The 16,667-nt window shown below is 42.0% G+C and overlaps 1 protein-coding gene across 12 annotated transcripts in view; it reads left to right on the top strand.

Moving 5' to 3' along the window:
* Nucleotides 1–16,667, top strand: part of FRMD4A (FERM domain containing 4A) — a 521,947-nt gene that overhangs the window by 386,075 nt on the left and 119,205 nt on the right. For all 12 annotated transcript variants that reach the window (XM_086334274.1, XM_086334272.1, XM_086334273.1 and 9 more), the window contains exons 6-7: nt 5,350–5,406; nt 6,315–6,337. In XM_086334274.1, the coding sequence (XP_086190400.1) occupies nt 5,350–5,406; nt 6,315–6,337 (80 nt within the window). The remainder of the gene's footprint in view (nt 1–5,349; nt 5,407–6,314; nt 6,338–16,667) is intronic.

Below are 16,667 nucleotides of genomic sequence, written 5' to 3' on the forward strand. Positions count from 1 at the left end.
GGCTGAGATGTCCCCATTAAACTGAGAACATCACATATGATTAAAGTTTGAACAGTCATCCCTGGTCCATATTTGCTACTTGGATCTAAGTACCATGTTCTTGCTGAAATTTAAATAAGCAGTCTTTAGCCAGGATCTTCCAGGAGGTTTGCTAATGAGCAGATGATATCTCTTCTGAAGATGAGAGAAACAAAAGCCCAGAATCAAGTCCCACAGGACAAAGGAACCAATGTAAACATTCATCTCGGACTCACAGAATCCCAGTCCTTATCTCTTAGATGGATGCATGCCGGCTTGGTGTGTATGCTCACATGACAGAGAGAGGAAGGGAAAGAAGACAGAGAGGGCCTTCTGTCTTCAGCTCTCTAGAAACAAATGCACACAGACCCATCATCTGGGCTGTGCCTGCGACCTCCACAGGAGAGATTCCTCAAGATCACGAAATGCAGTGTATGCTGCGGACACTGGGAGAAATCCCCGGGCCACCAAGTGCGAGTGCCCCAGACAAACGTGAAGTGACTCGACTGATGGAAACCTGGCAAAGGGCTCAGAAAGAGGAAGTGTGCAAGACCACATCAGTCTCATCCTGCACCCCAGCCCCTCACTGCCTGGGGGTGCCTTCCTGTAGACACTACAGGTTGTGCAATGAGACGGGGCAGGCACCGGGCACAGTGAGGCTGATGTGGGTGTGAGGACCCACTGGGATGGTAGACACGGTGGCCAATACACAGACACGTGCAGACACACACTTCCACAATGCTTCCCACCTCTTTTTTTTTTAAGTCTTATTAAAGATTCCAATAAATTCTAAAACATAAATGCAAAAAAAAAAACCACCATGAACAGAACTGTAAACAGAACAGAGATTCTGTGGAGTTCAGATGATCTGTAAAGACCAGGGAACAAAAAAAATAATAATACAGAGTTGATCTTTGTGGTGTGTCTTAGAGTGTCCAAATCACCTGTACAGAGTTCCACCTCACCAGACTTAGTACAGTACTTGAAAAAGAAACTGTTCTCCTGGGAGTTCCTTGGAGGTCCAGTGGTTAGGACTCCCTTGCTCCCAGTGCAGGGGCCATAGGTTTGATCCCTGGTCAGGGAACTGAGTTTCCACAAGTCACAAGGCATGGCCAAGAAAGGGAGAAATGAAGAAAGAAAAGAAAGTGTTCTCCTTATTCTACTGATGAGAAAACTGAAACTCAATGAGGTCCAGTGATGCATTTATTCAAAGTCCCAAAGTAGAAAGTGTCTTAAAGAGGATGGCAGGAAACCATCTTCTTCAGGCGTATTGTGGGTGCAAAGAAAGATGGTTATTACAATGGGTGAAGATTTACTAGGAAATCCACTGGACAGCCCTGCAGGTTGTTTTGCTTGAACTTTGCAAAGGTTGTCCTCATGGAAATCTCCTCAACCTACCATGTGGTTGCTCATCATCTTTTCTGTTATAATTCTCTCATGAATCTTCCATGAAAGCTGGAATTTCTCTCATTCCTGACCATGGAGGAATGTTTTTTGTTAAGATTCTCAGTTGAGTCTGAAGACCACCACTAAGGTCCCCGGAGCAAGGCAATCATGACGAGTTCCTCCGGCTTTCAGGACTTTTGGAGAAGGTCCATAACACCTGGCACTTGGGGGGTCTCATGGGGCTCTTTCTTTGGAACACTCGGAGACCCTCAAAGGAGAAATCTTTCTGAGAATATTGTTAACTCTGAGACTGCTGATAAATGACCTCAAGCCTCTTCCTTTAGCAACTTAATCACCTGGGATAAAACCTTGTGGAGTGGGAGAAAGTGGCACCATCTTCCCAGCCCTGTCTGAACTTACACACACCCCTGCAGAGTCACATTTTGTCTTTCCATACCATGAATCAAAAGATCAGAGAAAGCAGCATGCCTTATTCAGTAGAAAGTGAAACAGTGCTTCCCTGGTGGCTCAGGGGTAAAGAATCCCCTGCCAATACAGCAGACACAGGATTTAATCCCTGGGTTGGAAAAATCCTCTGGAGAAGGAAATGGCTACCCACTCCAGTATTCTTGGCTGGGAAATTCATTGGACAGAGGAGCCTGGTAGGCTACAGCCCATGGGATAATAGAGTTGGACACAATCAGACACAATTTAGCAACTAAAAATCAACACAGTAAAACAGATGTCCGAAGGACATGTGAACTCCGTGACATCACTTTCTCTCCTATCAGCATCTCCCTTTTACCAGTGAATCTCAAAAGAAAATGACTCCATGCCCTCCAGACTACCTTGGATTCCCAAGGAAGACTCTAGTTCAGCAGACAGCCCTGCTCTGCAGATCTCCCCACCCCAATTGGGACACAGAGGAATGTCACACGTTCAGCCCGTGGGTGGTGCCAGATGGGAAAGCACCCGTACCCCTTCCTTGAAGGGCCTTCTGCTCCCTATCCTTCTCTGATTCATCCTCCATCAAAGGAAAACCCAGCGCCCCAGGAAAGCACAAGGTTTTCGCATGCAGTCTGTGGTCTTCTTCAGTTAATATGCTCTGCTTGAGCAGAAACACTTGAAAAAAGCCACCTGTGTTCAAGAGAAGCCAGATAAGGAAAAGGTGGAAAGTGGAGTCGTCTCTCTAATGTTCTATGGGAAGTGGACACCTGGAAACATCTATCCACCCCTCCCCATGGGGACTCAGCTCTTGGGGTTCGAGGCACAGTGGGAAATGTGTGGTGTGGGCAGGAAGCCTAGAGCTCTGCTCCACCTCAGGGGAATTTTAAAGGTAAAAGTCACCTGGGAGGGCCAGGGATGCAAAGGGGAAGGTTTCGTCCTTTGTGAACCTTGTGTTGTAAACAGACCTCAGGGAATTGGGCAGAGACTGCAAAGCAGGAAAGAATTTTCTTCCAGTTGGAGGATCTCTTCCCCTGGCCCCCATTCCCCATTCCTAGATTGGGTCTTATAAACACCATTTAGATCTCTGAACTGACTCCTCCGAGGACAGACAATGCTGGTTTTAAGATTTAGTTTTTTAATTTTTGGCTGTGCTGGGTCTTCGTTGCTGCGCCCAGGCTTTCTCTAGTTGCAGCAGTCGTGGGCGACTTTTTGTTGCGATGTGCAGGCTTCTTACTGTGGTGTCTTCTCTTGTGGAGCATGGGCTCTAGGGTGCGTGGGCTTCTGTAGTTGCGGCGCATGGGCTTAGCTGCTCCATAACATGTGGAATCTTCCCTGACCAGGGATGGAACCAATGTCCCCTGCATTGATAGGCGGATTCTTAACTACTAGATTATCAGGGAAGCCTAAAGCTGTGATTCTTGAACTCAATATTAAATAGAAACAGTGAGAAGGAATACTGCAGCTCTCTTTCCCATCAGATTTTACAAAAGTGGGGGATGTCTGGGTCACCTTACTTTTCAATCCTTTTGACTCTTACTGATCACGTTCTGACTCTCAGTGTTTTTAATATCTTCACTGGGAGATGGTCGAGGACAGAGAAGGTGGAAACTCACCCCATTTAGAGTTGCTGCTGCTAAGTCGCTTCAGTTGGGTCCGGCTCTGTGCGACCCCTCAGATGCCAGTCCACCAGGCTCCCCCGTCCCTGGGATTCTCCAGGCCAGAACACTGGAGTGGGTTTAGAGATGCTAGTTTTCATTTACCCTGAGGACACATGCAGTTGGGAAGAAAGAATTCATATAAATCAGGTGAGTGTTTAAGTGGGCATCTTAGGTAGCTTGACTCTGAAAAATGGTACATTATGATTAATGTTGCCCCATGACTAGGGGATGGCAGTTCCCCCCAGAACTACAGAATGGACTGTGCAAAACCAAATCAATTAGAAAATGACCACCATCCACCCTCCCCACGTTTGTCCTCTCCCCAAAAGTGTGGATGTTTTCCTTTAGCAGATGAGCCAAGTAATGAACCAAAAACCATGTGCACACGTTCCGGGGCTGTTCCTGATGGTTGGTTTTGAGTTGGCCTCTCCTGGGATGTTAACTATTAGCCACTGTTGACCATCACCTGCAAGCTCAGTGTAAATGTTTGACAGAGCACACATACCGATACACCGACAAGCACACACCAGTGACTTTGGGAAGTCGATTGGTGGGAATGGAAAAGCATATAGTGCGAGTAGAAATGATCCATTGTGGAAACCCTGGACAGTGTTTCTGTTAAATCATTTGTCCACTGTTAAATGATTTACATTCAGATGGGACCTGGTAATCCCAAGACTGCAATTCCAGGCATTCCTCCACACTGCAGCACTGACAATCTGTATCAATTACAGTGGCCGTAAAGCTCCTTTAGCTGGTTAAGCATAAAGAATTATTGTCCCCGATCCATCCACGTCTCTCTTAGCTCGCACTCCAAGGTGGTTTGGTAGCAAACATTATTATCCATCTTTGAAATTCCTAAACCTGAAGGAGCCTGCGGGATATCCTTCCCTCTAAAGATATAGGTGTGCTTCAGTGCATTGTTTTGAAATACAGGGGCAAGTCCTGGACCACACAAAAATCATTAGAAAATCCATGAATCAGAATTTGGTTTATAATTCAAAGAAAAAAAGTAACTTGTTTTGGTTGTGCTGGGTCTTCATTGCTGCGTGCAGGCTTGTTCTAGTTGTAGCAAGCAGGGCTCCTCTCTAGCTGTGGTGGCTTCCCTTACTGCGGAGCACCAGGTCTAGGGTGCAGGCCTCAGCAGTTGTGGCACACGGGCGTAGTTGCTCTGCAGCATGTGAGATCGTCCCAGACCAGGTATTGAACCTGTGTCCCCTGCATTGGCAGACGGATTCTTAACCACTAGACCACCATCAGGGAAGTCCTGAGAGAAACGTTTTTAAACTTTCTGCAGTGAGTGAAGAGCCCGTATTTGCTCTGACATCATGGTAGTCAACAGCTACCTTGAAGTATTTGAGTACATGAAGAAATGTGTCTCATACAACTGGGAAACTGTATTTTTAACTTTATGTAACTTTAATTTAAAGAGTCATAATTCCATCATAACCTTTTCTCTAGCAAAGTCTTACCACTGGTTCTGAAGTAGAGTTTACAAAGAAAAATGCATGTGGTGATCAAGTAACCTTAATCCATCAATTAATCAGATTGACCGATTTGTAAAAAGCTGGAGACTGATCCATTCCTTAATTTCTCATGAAGACCTAAAGATGAAGCCCTGGAAGTGACTGTGTAGACACAGGACCATTGGAGCTCTTATAAGAGCTTAGGGAATGATGTCAGGGAACGTTTGAGTCCAAGTAATTCAGAAAAGATGTTCTATGGGTGTTTGAGATTCTGGGTAACATCTCAGATAAGAAAGACCTCTCCTCTTTCGGGGGAGATCATAAAGAAATCGTTGTTAAAGTACCAAACTTACCTTACTTGGTTTTCCTTTCAGGAGCTGATTGATGTTGATAGTGAAGTAGTGTTTGAATTGGCCTCGTATATTTTACAGGTAAGTTGTTTCCCTCCATCTTTGTATTCTAGAGCCATATACAGAAGAAATAGGAATAAGACACCTCATGGATGGCAGTTGCTATAACCACTAGCTCTTTGACTCCTTATTCTTTAGCCACAAGCAGGAAAGAGCTATTAGGGAAACTACACCATAGCAATAAACAGTGTCTCCTCTATTCTCTGTTCTTGTCCAAAATTTTAAGACAGTATCTCTCTGCAAGGGAAAATTGTGTGTATAACCTGAGATTGGGAAACTGAGATCATCTGGTGACCCCCTTTTCTTCAGGTCACTGGAGAAAGCCAAGTAAAAAAAGCTAGAATTTAATTGCCAGGAGAAGCACTGTCATGAAAGATGAGGAAAATACCTTTAAGCTTGTGTGGAAAAAGAGGGATCACTGAATATTAGCCACAAGGGCAAGATCAGAAACACTGGCAGAATGAACTGAAATGATGTCATTCACTTTTTCCTTCAGCAAAGATTTATTGAGCAACTACTGTGCTCCAGGCATTTTGCTAGATTCATTACAGACTCCATGGTCCCTACCCGCAGAAGCCCACAATACAAGACAAAACAGCAAGTACCACAAGATATAGACACATAGTGCTACCCAGACACATGTCCAGGTTCAGAATCTTTACAGTGGAAAAAGTTAGATCAGAGTTTAGAAGTGGAAACTTTCCTTTTCATTATGAATTGCTTTCTTTGTATAGAACTTTCTAAAGTTTGTCTCCTATTCAGGTGGTAAATGCATGCATCCTTCCTTAATTATATTCTGGTAGCTGATAGGATGAAATAGCAGTCAGTTGGAATGATTCAGCAGAGGAGTTCATGATTCTACAGTGCATTTTAAAATCTGTAACACAAATCAGAATGAGTCACTGATGTTGAATTTTCTTCTTCTACAGGAGGCAAAGGGAGATTTTTCTAGGTGAGTTTACCTAGGTTTTTTGGCTTAAAAATGTATTCTATTGCATCTGTATGAAAAGAAACTATTCTGTTATTCTTCATAGGAGGACAGTTTATTAATATTATATATTAATGATGAAATCCAGTTCCCAACTTGTCAGTGGAAAAATTACGTCAAGCAGAGAAGATGTAGTAATAGCAGGAGAATATTCTGTACCAAACGAAAGTTACTAGGGATTTCCCTAGTGGGCCAATGGTCAAGACTACCAAGGGTGTGGGTTTGATCCCTAGTCGGGGAGCTAAGATCCAGCATGCCACATGGTATGACCAAAAACTGAAAGAAAAAAAAATGAAAGTTACTAAAGGGCTGCCATTGGACTTTTCTCCCCCCTCTTTTAGTTCCAACCCTGAAGAGACAAAATGCTAACCTCTAAAAGATATCTTTCATGAAAGTGTTAAACATAAATACCCTACTTCTACTTTCCTTCCTTTTCTGGATATTACATTAGGGAGAGAACAAAAACAGACTTAACCATGGGGAAAACTGTGCCCAGCTTTAATAACTCTATAGACCTGCAAACTTCATTCTCAATCTTTCATTTCGTTAAGCACGGCCCATTGACTAGCAGGGCTGTATTGCCAGTCTCTCCTGATCTTTAATGGAGTCAGATAGGGGGTGGTTGTCAACCTCCACCAACAGAGCTGTCTGCTCGAAAACAGATACCATTCCTGGGATTCTGTTTTACTAGACACTCCTGAGGGAAGTCTCCAGAACAGCCCATTCTTTAGAATTGAGGCCTAGAGACATGTATTAACCTCATGTATAAGAAAACAGCGTCGGGGCATAGGATTCTGGCCCATTGAAAGGAAATTAACAAAAGTGGTATGAAAAACATGGATCCCTACTTCTTCTCCAATGAAGAATTTGGATGTTTTCTCATGCTTTGGGAAATCTGATCTGTAAATGTAACCTAACCTACTTCACTTGGTATCTACCTCTACTTATCCAGCTTTGTCAAGTTCATGCTGACTAGGTTTTCAGGTCTTAGCTGCCTTCTCTCTACTCCCCGTGCATTTCTAAGGCTTTCTAACAAAGGCAGAGGCATATGTTCTCATTCAGATATCTCAGCAAAAGCAAAAAAATTCTTTTACAATGTAAAACAAGGGTCAGTAAGCATTTTCTGTAAAGGGCCAGACAGTGCACATGTGGGTTTTGCAGGCCACCCAGTCTCTGTTGCAATTAATCACTTTTCCCTTTCTAAGTGCAGAGCAGCCAGAGACAGTAGGTAATCAGATGAGTATGTCGGTATTCCAATAAAACTTTATTTATAAACTCAGAAATTTGAATGTCATATACATTTTCATGTACCACAAAGTAATCTTCTTTTGACTTTTTTCCCAACCTTTTAAGGTATTTTTCTTAAGATTTTTCCCCCCAACCATTCTTAGTTCACAGGCCACATAAAAACAAGCAGGGGGCTGGATCTGGCCAGTGGGTTGCAGTGGGCTGACCCCTGTTCCTAAAATATAGTCCCTTCAGCTCAATTTGATTATTTGTAGAAGGAGACCTCCAGGCCCCTTGTATTTAGGTTTCCCAAGTTCTTGCTATGAAACAGCGGTAGTCCATTTTTTTTGGATGAAGGTTTATTTATAACCTTAGCAGGAGACCTTGGACATTGTAGGTGGTCCATAACCATTGACCAAATGGGTTGAGGGAAACATTTTCAGGATTTAGAAACTGTACTTTGTTCTATTTTCATTTGTTAGTTTTTTATGTCCTTCATTGCAGTTGAGGCTCTTGATAAGTGCAGGTTCATATCTATTGAAAAAGGGCTCAGGAGTCCCACGAAAAATGGTTTAATAACCACAGATCTAATGACCTCCATCGTCTGGTCTGCTTACTCTGAAGGTACTTTTACCCCCCTTTTCTTTCACCGGCTCTGAACTCTGCTGTAAATATTATTTATTTTTGAGAGTCCCCTGACAGGATGGAATGTGAGCCAGGAACAGCATCATCTGGCCCCACAGATCCTGGGAACGTGGGGCTACAAGGGGCGACCAGCAGTGAGGGGGGCAGGCCTGGCCTCCAGTAACTCATGGCCCCCTCATGAGCTTGTGGAATGCCAGCTTGTTGGCTGCAGAGAAACAAAGGACCCTGGTTTGACTTCATTTGTCAAAATGTTCATCGAAGTTTGTTTGTAGCAGCAGCTGTCTGGGGTGAGAAATAGCTGTCACGGGAGGGGAGAGGTCAGACACCTTATCTAAAAGGTCACTTTATCTCCCAGCATAAAACTCACATCATGGAAGATAGGATTCCCTGATAAACACTGTTCTCCATAGGGGTCCACAGTTAGTATGTTTGAGTGGCCTGGAGTTTGGAACCAGAGAAGAAATTCAAAATTCTTTGTTGATATCTTCCGTCCATATCTGGGAAAATCCCCATAACACTAAAGTGGACCCCATTTGATATGAGATGTTTTAGATGTCCCCTTCTCAGAATTTAGTATTGGAGAATGGTGTTTTTGCTATTGATAATGAATGCCAGCTTCTACATTCTTAATTGTGTTTAACTGAATAGCTTTGACTTATGTGCATGCTCAGTTACTCAGTTGTGTCTGATTCTTTGTGATTCCTTGGACTGTAGCCTGCCAGGCTCCTCTGTACGTGGGATATTACAGGGAAGAATACTGGAGTGGGTTGCCATTTTCTCCTCCATGGGATCATCCTGACCCAGGGATCGAAACCGTGTTTCTTGCATCTCCTGCATTGGCAGGTGGATTCTTTACCACTGAGCCACCTGGGAAGCCTTTGATTTATATACAGATCCTGTAAATAAAATGCATTTTCCTGAGCAACATTTGTAACATAAGATGTCAGCTTAGAACACACGGAGCACTTTGGAAGCCTTTTATATAATACGTGGTCCAGGGCTTCATTCTGAGCCCTTCTGGAATCTAGAGGATCCAATAACCTTTTAAAAGAATGGCTGCACACAGATGGCAGAGGAACTCTTCATAGCCCGTGCGTGCGTGTGTGCAAGTTACTTCAGTCATGTCCTACTCTTTTCGACCCCATGGACTGCAGCCTGCCAGGCTCCTCTATTCATGGAATTCTACAGGCAAGCATGCTAGAATGGGTTTCCATGCCCTCCTCCAGCGGTTCTTCCCAGCCCAGGGATCAAGCCTGTGTCTCCTGCATTGCAGGCGGATTCTTGACCCACTGAGCCTCTTGGGAAGCCCCTTTATAGCCTGAAGATCATGAATCTCTGCCATTCTTTTTTAAAAGGTTACTTTGCCCAGGATGCTGTTATGCTATACATTTACATTTCAGGGAATAGATACAGATTACTTTTATGTAGAATGAGTATTAAAACTCTACATATTATGGGAATTCTCTGGCAGTCCAGTGGTTAGGACTTGGAGCTTTCACTGCTGTGGCCCAGATTCAATCCCTAGTTGAGGAACTAAGATGCTATAAGCTGCTCAGTGCAGGAAAAGAAAAAAAAAAAAAAATCCACATCTATGGGAGCAAGTTCCTTGATGCACAGGAAGAAAAGTGTTCTTTTAACAAAAGGGAGAAGTCGAAAGTGCTGATATTACTTTACTAGAATAAGAACTATGTAAGGTCACCCCAAAGCCATAACTGCTCTTTCTCGTGAAACTCACAGCTGTTCTGCTTCTTCTTTTGGACTGTTTTTGCTCAGCAGACCCTTGAAGGCTGATTCTTACGTAACCCCCTTTTCTTTCCAGTTAATTGAATTGTTCACTTCCTTGTCTTATTGAACTTAACAATGAAATCTTGGGTTCAGTGTTGCTGAAAGAAAGTGAGAGATGTATAGATGGATAGTAAATGTTTTTTACAACAGGAAGAAATATATGTCACTCATGTCCGTATTCTAGCATAGAGTGGGCAAATTCATAAGATATAGTGAAAGGTTGAGGAAGTCATCTTATCTAAAAATAATATTTTCTCCTTTGTAGTATTTTCCTTAGCACAGCATGTAGTTATCATATTTCATTTCCTGGTACATGCATATGTTAAAAACATTAATGTCCATCAGCAATGAGGAAATCAGTGGAGTTGGCATTTCTGTTTAAAAACAATTGAATAGCCTAAGAACTGTCCATCATGGCAGCTACATAGGCAATATTAGGGTGAAAAGGCTCAACACAGTTTTAAAAACAAACAGTTCTCCTTTGATAATCTCTCCTGAGCATTAGTCATTAGCTAACACACATTTTCCAGGATTTATATGTACTTTATTCACCACAAACTCCGCAGTGGTTTAAATGCCAAGCCCTGACTTTTCTTGTTTAAAAAAATTTTTTTTATTAAATTTATTTTAATTGGAGGCTAATTACCTTATAATATTGTATTGGTTTTGCCATACATCAGCATGGATCCTCCACGGGTGTACACGTGTTCCCCATCCTGAACCCCCCTCCCTCCCCATACCATCCCTCTGGGTCATCCCAGTTCACCAGCCCCAAGCATCCTGTATCCTGCATCAAACTTGGACTGGCAATTTGTTTCATATATGTTATTATACATGTTTCAATGCCATTCTCCCAAATGATCCCACCCTCTCCCTCTCCCACAGAGTCCAAAAGACTGTTCTATACATCTGTGTCTCTTTTGCTGTCTCGCATACAGGGTTATCGTTACAATCTTTCTAAATTCCATATATATGCGTTAGTATACTCTATTGGTGTTTTTCCTTCTGGCTTACTTCACTCTTTTTTTTAAACATTGGGTTTCTGTAGAAAAATAATATTCTCACCTTTTAAAAGGTCAAAAAAAAAAAAAAGCTAATGCAGGGAACACCTAATTTAATCAACTGAACAGGACTTTCAAATTGTATAGTTACATTTTAATTTAATAGAAGATTTCTTAGTACACTGTACTAAGCAAGTTACTACTTACAGAACTTGATTTTTTTTTTGCTTTTGTCCCTAAAGAGATCTTAACTGAAAACCCTAGTGTCTAATCTTTATACTCTGGTTTTGAGAATAGCCTCACTTTTTACCTTCTGTCAGCCCTTCTGAAAGTGGGCCACCAAAAAAAAGGAAAAAAGATCATTTTAAACATTTTACCAAATCAGTGAATTGATTAAAAATACTTTATGCTGCCAGGACATCCCTGGTGGTCCAGTGTGGCTAAGACTCCATGCTCCCAATGCAGGGAGCCCAAGTTCAATCCCTGGTCAGGGAACTAGATCCCACATACCACAGCTAAGACCCAGGGCAGCCAAATAAATAAATAAAAATATTTTGGGGCTTCTGGTGACTCAGTGGTAAAGAATCTACCTGCCAATGCAGGAGACAAGGATTCAATCTCTGATGTGGGAAGATCCCACATGCCTTGGAGCAACAAAGCCATGCACCACAATTTTTGAGCCTGTGCTCTAGAGCCCAGAAACTGCAACCATTGAGTCCACGTGCCGCAGCTACTGAGCCCGCACGCCATAGAACCTGTGCTTCACAACGGGAGAAGCCACTGCAACGAGAGGAGCCTGTGTACTGCAACGAGAGAGTAACCCCCGCTTTCCACAACTAGAGAAAAGTCCATGGAGCAATGGAGACCTAGCACAGCCAATAAATAAATTTTTTTAATAAAATTATTTTTTAAATACATATATAATTTTTTAAAAAATAAAGAAGTCAAGGCACAGTTATATAAGGTTAAAATAAATAAATTCCCAAATCACACTGCCTTTGATATAAAGAATCATCCACAAATTAATAGGGACTAGTAAGGAAATGGCAACCCACTCCAGTGTTCTTGCCTGGAGAATCCCATGGACAGAGAAGGCTGGTAGGCTGCAGTCCATGGGGTCGCACAGAGTTGGACATGACTGAAGCGACTTAGCAGCAGCAGCAGCAGCAGTAAAAAATAAAATCGGTTCTGTAGAATTTTTTGTGAACAAGATTTACAGAAACCAGATCAGGACAGCTCGGTTACTTGGGGCCACCTGATGAGACCTGGAAATACCTTTGCTACAGATAACCGGATGTACTGATGAAAAGTGAGAGTGAAAGTCAGTCAGTCGTATCTGACTCTTTGTGACCCCATGAACTATAGAGTCCATGGAATTCTCTAGGCCAAAATCCTGGAGTGGGTAGCTTTTCCATTCTCCAGGGGATCATCCCAACCCAGGGATCTAACTCAGGTCAGATTGCAGGCAGATTCTTTACCAACTGAGCTATCAGGAAAGCCATGCTAATCACTGAAAGACTAATGAGGACCAGTAAGCAGTCAGCTCTTGAAAAAGGCTTATACTGAGGAAATCCCATGTAAAGATCTGTGAGTCACACTTTGCTTACCTGTTAGGCAAAGCTCATCATGTGCTTGCTTTAAAGATGATGGCAAGCTGCCTTCCATCTGCAGCTTCTCAGGTCCAAATAAACACAGCAACCAGAGTCAAAGGAGTTTCTGTGACACCTGTACCGGGTTATGGGCTGGTCCTAGTGAGACAATATCTGCCTCTCAGAGTTCCAGGGTCAGTAAGAGTCTTACTATAACCTTGATTTATCAACCTGCAGATTTCTAATTCTCCTTAATAACGATAATACTACTTTTAGATACAGAGCAGCACGTTACTCCCTCAACAGAAATGAATAGTGGTCCTTCATTAACAAAAGAAATTGATTTTTAACTCCATTTTAGATGAGCAATTGGAGTATTTATTTGTCCCGAAAAATTCCTTTCAGCTTCCACAGACTTGCCTGGTCTTAGGTCTCTAGAAGAGCAGTTAGAAGCAAAATAAATAAATAAATAAATAAATGAAGACCTTTTAATATTTTATCTTCTGTAAACCATGGGACCATGTGTTCACTAAGAGATAAAATGAAATTTCTGTGGGGAAAAAATATACCCTCTTGATTTTTTTTGTTCTTTATGTGATATCTGTTCTGCATTTTTTAAGAGCATTTGTGAATTAATGCAATGAAATAATACTTACTGGTATCTGAAAATTCCAGGCTTGTAGGTTTTGTGGGTTTATTTTTTTGTCTTTTTGTTAGACTAGGTGATGCCTTTTAGGCAGTCATAGGTTAAAGGAGGGCTTCCCAGGTGGCTCAGTGGTAAAAAGCCCGCCTGCCAATGCAGGAAACAGGAGACCCAGGGTTTCATCCCTGGGTTTGGAAGATCCCCTGGAGGAGGGCATGACAACCCACTCTAGTATTATTGCCTGGAGAATCCCATGGACAGAGGAGCCTGGTGTGCTACAGTCCATAGCGTCGCATAGAGTTGGACATGACTGAGGCCACTCAGCACACACACACATGCAGGTTAAACGGAGAATTTTAAAAGATCAACAGGAAAAGAAGACAAAGGGCTGACTTTCTTCTAAAGGACTTTTTTGGTAACATAAACATTTATATAGATTACTATCTTTTAAAAGATGGCAGCATTATTTTCTTGCCCTGCTAAAAGAGCATTGAAAGCTGATTAATTGCAGGCGGCAGTCTATAAATCACAATTTTGAGCCTCCAGCATCATTACTTTGCACTTACATAAGTGGTTTTACTACTGCAAGTCAGAGCTCAGTTTTATAGCAGTCTTAGAGCATTTGATCATTTGGGGTATATTTTCCTACAGTGTTTTAATTGGCCTCTTGAAAGAAAGCAGCTGGTATGATCATATAGTAAGAGAAATAGATTTACTGAGACTTTTAGATAATTAGTAAAAAAAAAAAAAAGACTCGGACAGCTGTGTTTGGAAGAGTCAACATTTGGAATACAACTTACATAACCTATTAGTATCTTTAATACACAAACTTGCAAATTTCCCTATTGGAAAATTCCTAGGAAAAAAGTCATCTGTTAAGCTTGAGACATATGGAAGCCCCAAGAAGAGTTTTTGTAAGAAGGATTTAAATGTATATAAATCTCATATATTATTTTATCAAGAAAGGAGAAAGGAGTGTGTGATATTTCCCCATGACTTATAAAGGACTTGAGAGAGAAACAGCTGGAATCTCTCACACCAGCAGGACCTTTTGAAAGGAATGGAATCTGCAATTTTGAAACAAAATGTTCAAATGGAAAAGTTATTACAGAAAGCTTTGTTTTGTGCACAACAGTCCATTTCACTGAGCTTTTCAAGTGTGTAATTCACAGTTTCCAAACATAGAAAAGTATTCAGATAGGGTATTTTGCAGGATGATATTCTTCAAATCCTATGGGAATCCTTTAAGTAAAAAGTGAAAGAAAAAAAAAAAAAAAAAAGTGAAAGAAGAACTTGTGTATTATGACAGCTTGTCTTATTTGCTAAGCATTTCTTTAATATCAGTGTTACATTTTGAGTGAACCTTGATAACAGCAAAAGGGTTCACAACTATGACATTATGTCAGTTGTTCAGAATTAAGATTCTGTCTCAGAAGCATAATGTTGTAGAAAATTAATCAGTTGCTTTTTCTTGTGCCCTTAAAATTCTTGCCTCACCTTGTAGGCTTACAAAAAATTTTTAACTTGCTTTGAATTTTACAAGTTTACAGCTATGTTAGAAACTCAAAAAAATTGTTTCCGTCATCCTAGAAAACCAAACTCACTAATCGAGAAAGAAATCATTATTTAGATAAATTAGCCTTTAACATCAGAAATAAAGGCACATACATACTGGCTTTGCCCCTCCATCCAGGTGGCAAATTAATGTGGCATATTTATCCATGATGCATGCCTGGAATCCATAGTCCCATGCTGGAAAAATCTCAGAGGGATTCCATGTGCTTCCCAGGTGTCTCCAAGTGTCATGACAAGAGAAACGTCATAAGCTTTGCCCCCAACCACCAGCTCTGTGAGCCTCCCTCCACCCCTGAGAGAGTATGTGATAGGGAAGAGAGAATCATCTTCTTTGCTGTCACCTGAACTTCAGCTTGGTTCACAAAAAAAAAAAGAAAGGAAGGAGAGAAATTGTTTCTTTCACAGTTAATTACAATCAGCAGAGGTCATCTACAAGTCTCCTTATTCATTTGTCTCAGTTTTCTAGATGTATTGTACCATTCGATAAAGCAATACAGACCCACAGGGCATCTCTGAAGCTTTTCCCAGTGTTTCTGATTTGAGAGCTTTGTGGGTTTTAGATGATAATGCAGGCTATCCTGTAACACCCAGGACAATATCTGGGACAGCCTCTGGACCCCTGTCTGTTCACACTTCTGTATCAGAATGTGGACATTCTACACCAAGTGGAAGAGAGAGAAAGGTCAAACATTAGGTTTGCCACCCAGTTGGCTAGCAGGCTTTTTTCTGTATTGTTTATTTGACTCATCGGGTCTTCATGCGGTGCTCGGCCTTCTGTAGTTGCAGCGTGTGGGCTCAGTAGTTGTGGTGCCTGTGCTGAGATGTGGCATGTGGGATTGAACTCAGGCCCCCTTGCATTGGGTCTTAGCCCCCGGACCACCAGAGAGGTCCCTAGAAGGCTTTATTTCTTAGAGGTTTTCAGATTTTGGAATTGTGGCTAATGAGGACCCATAATATTCTTTTTTACTTATGAAACCCCTCTCCCTGGAGAATTTGACCTTCATGATACACTTAGGAAATGTGGAGGAGTTGGTAGAACATTAGCTTCCTGTTACCGCTCCTGAGGTTCCCATTCATCCTTTCTGTAACACTAGTGTAGCCTTCTGGCTTTAGTGCTGTAGCGTTTTAGTACCAGGGGACCTCAAAACCACTGGTTTCAGGAGGAATTCTTCCATGTGAAGCCAGTTCTATCTGCCCAAGTTTTGTCCTGTAAATTATGAACATCTTACGTGACCCAGAAGGAATCTTCTGAAAAAGCATTCCCTCACTTTTAAAGGACAACAAGGACTTCCCTGGTGGCTTAGATGGTAAAGTGTCTGCCTACAATGCGGGAGGCCTGGGTTCAATCCCTGGGTCAGGAAGATCTCCTGGAGAAGGAAATGGCAGCCCACTCCAGTACTCTTGCCTGGAAAATCCCATGGATGGAGGAGCCTGGTGGGCTACAGTCCATGGGGTGGCAAAGTCAGACACGACTGAGTGACTTCACTTTCACAAGCACCTTGTGGATTTTGCTAACACGCCTATCAAGTTTAATTCTTGCTTTCTTCACTTTATGGTGTCTTGGTTAAATGTATTGTAGCTGTTTTTTTGTGGCAAATCCCCTAGTTGAGGTATTGCTAGAAAGCTTAGATTTCCAGAGTAGGTCCTTCAAACTTCGCGTGTTTTATGACCAGGGTAGACAGTAAAAGCAAGGTCCATCATCTTAAGGAGAAAAAAAGAGCCTTAAATCAAAGACCAACAGAGCATTGAGAGATCACTTTTTTGCTGGCAACATTAATCACTATCTTAAAGTTTTGAATAAAATAAAATATTAAAAATAAGAAGACTTC

This window comes from Bos grunniens, chromosome 13 (genome assembly GCF_055505025.1).
Source record: "Bos grunniens cultivar Pamir isolate PY7600 chromosome 13, Bosgru_T2T1.0, whole genome shotgun sequence".
In the NCBI taxonomy this organism is placed as follows: Eukaryota; Metazoa; Chordata; class Mammalia; order Artiodactyla; family Bovidae; genus Bos; species Bos grunniens.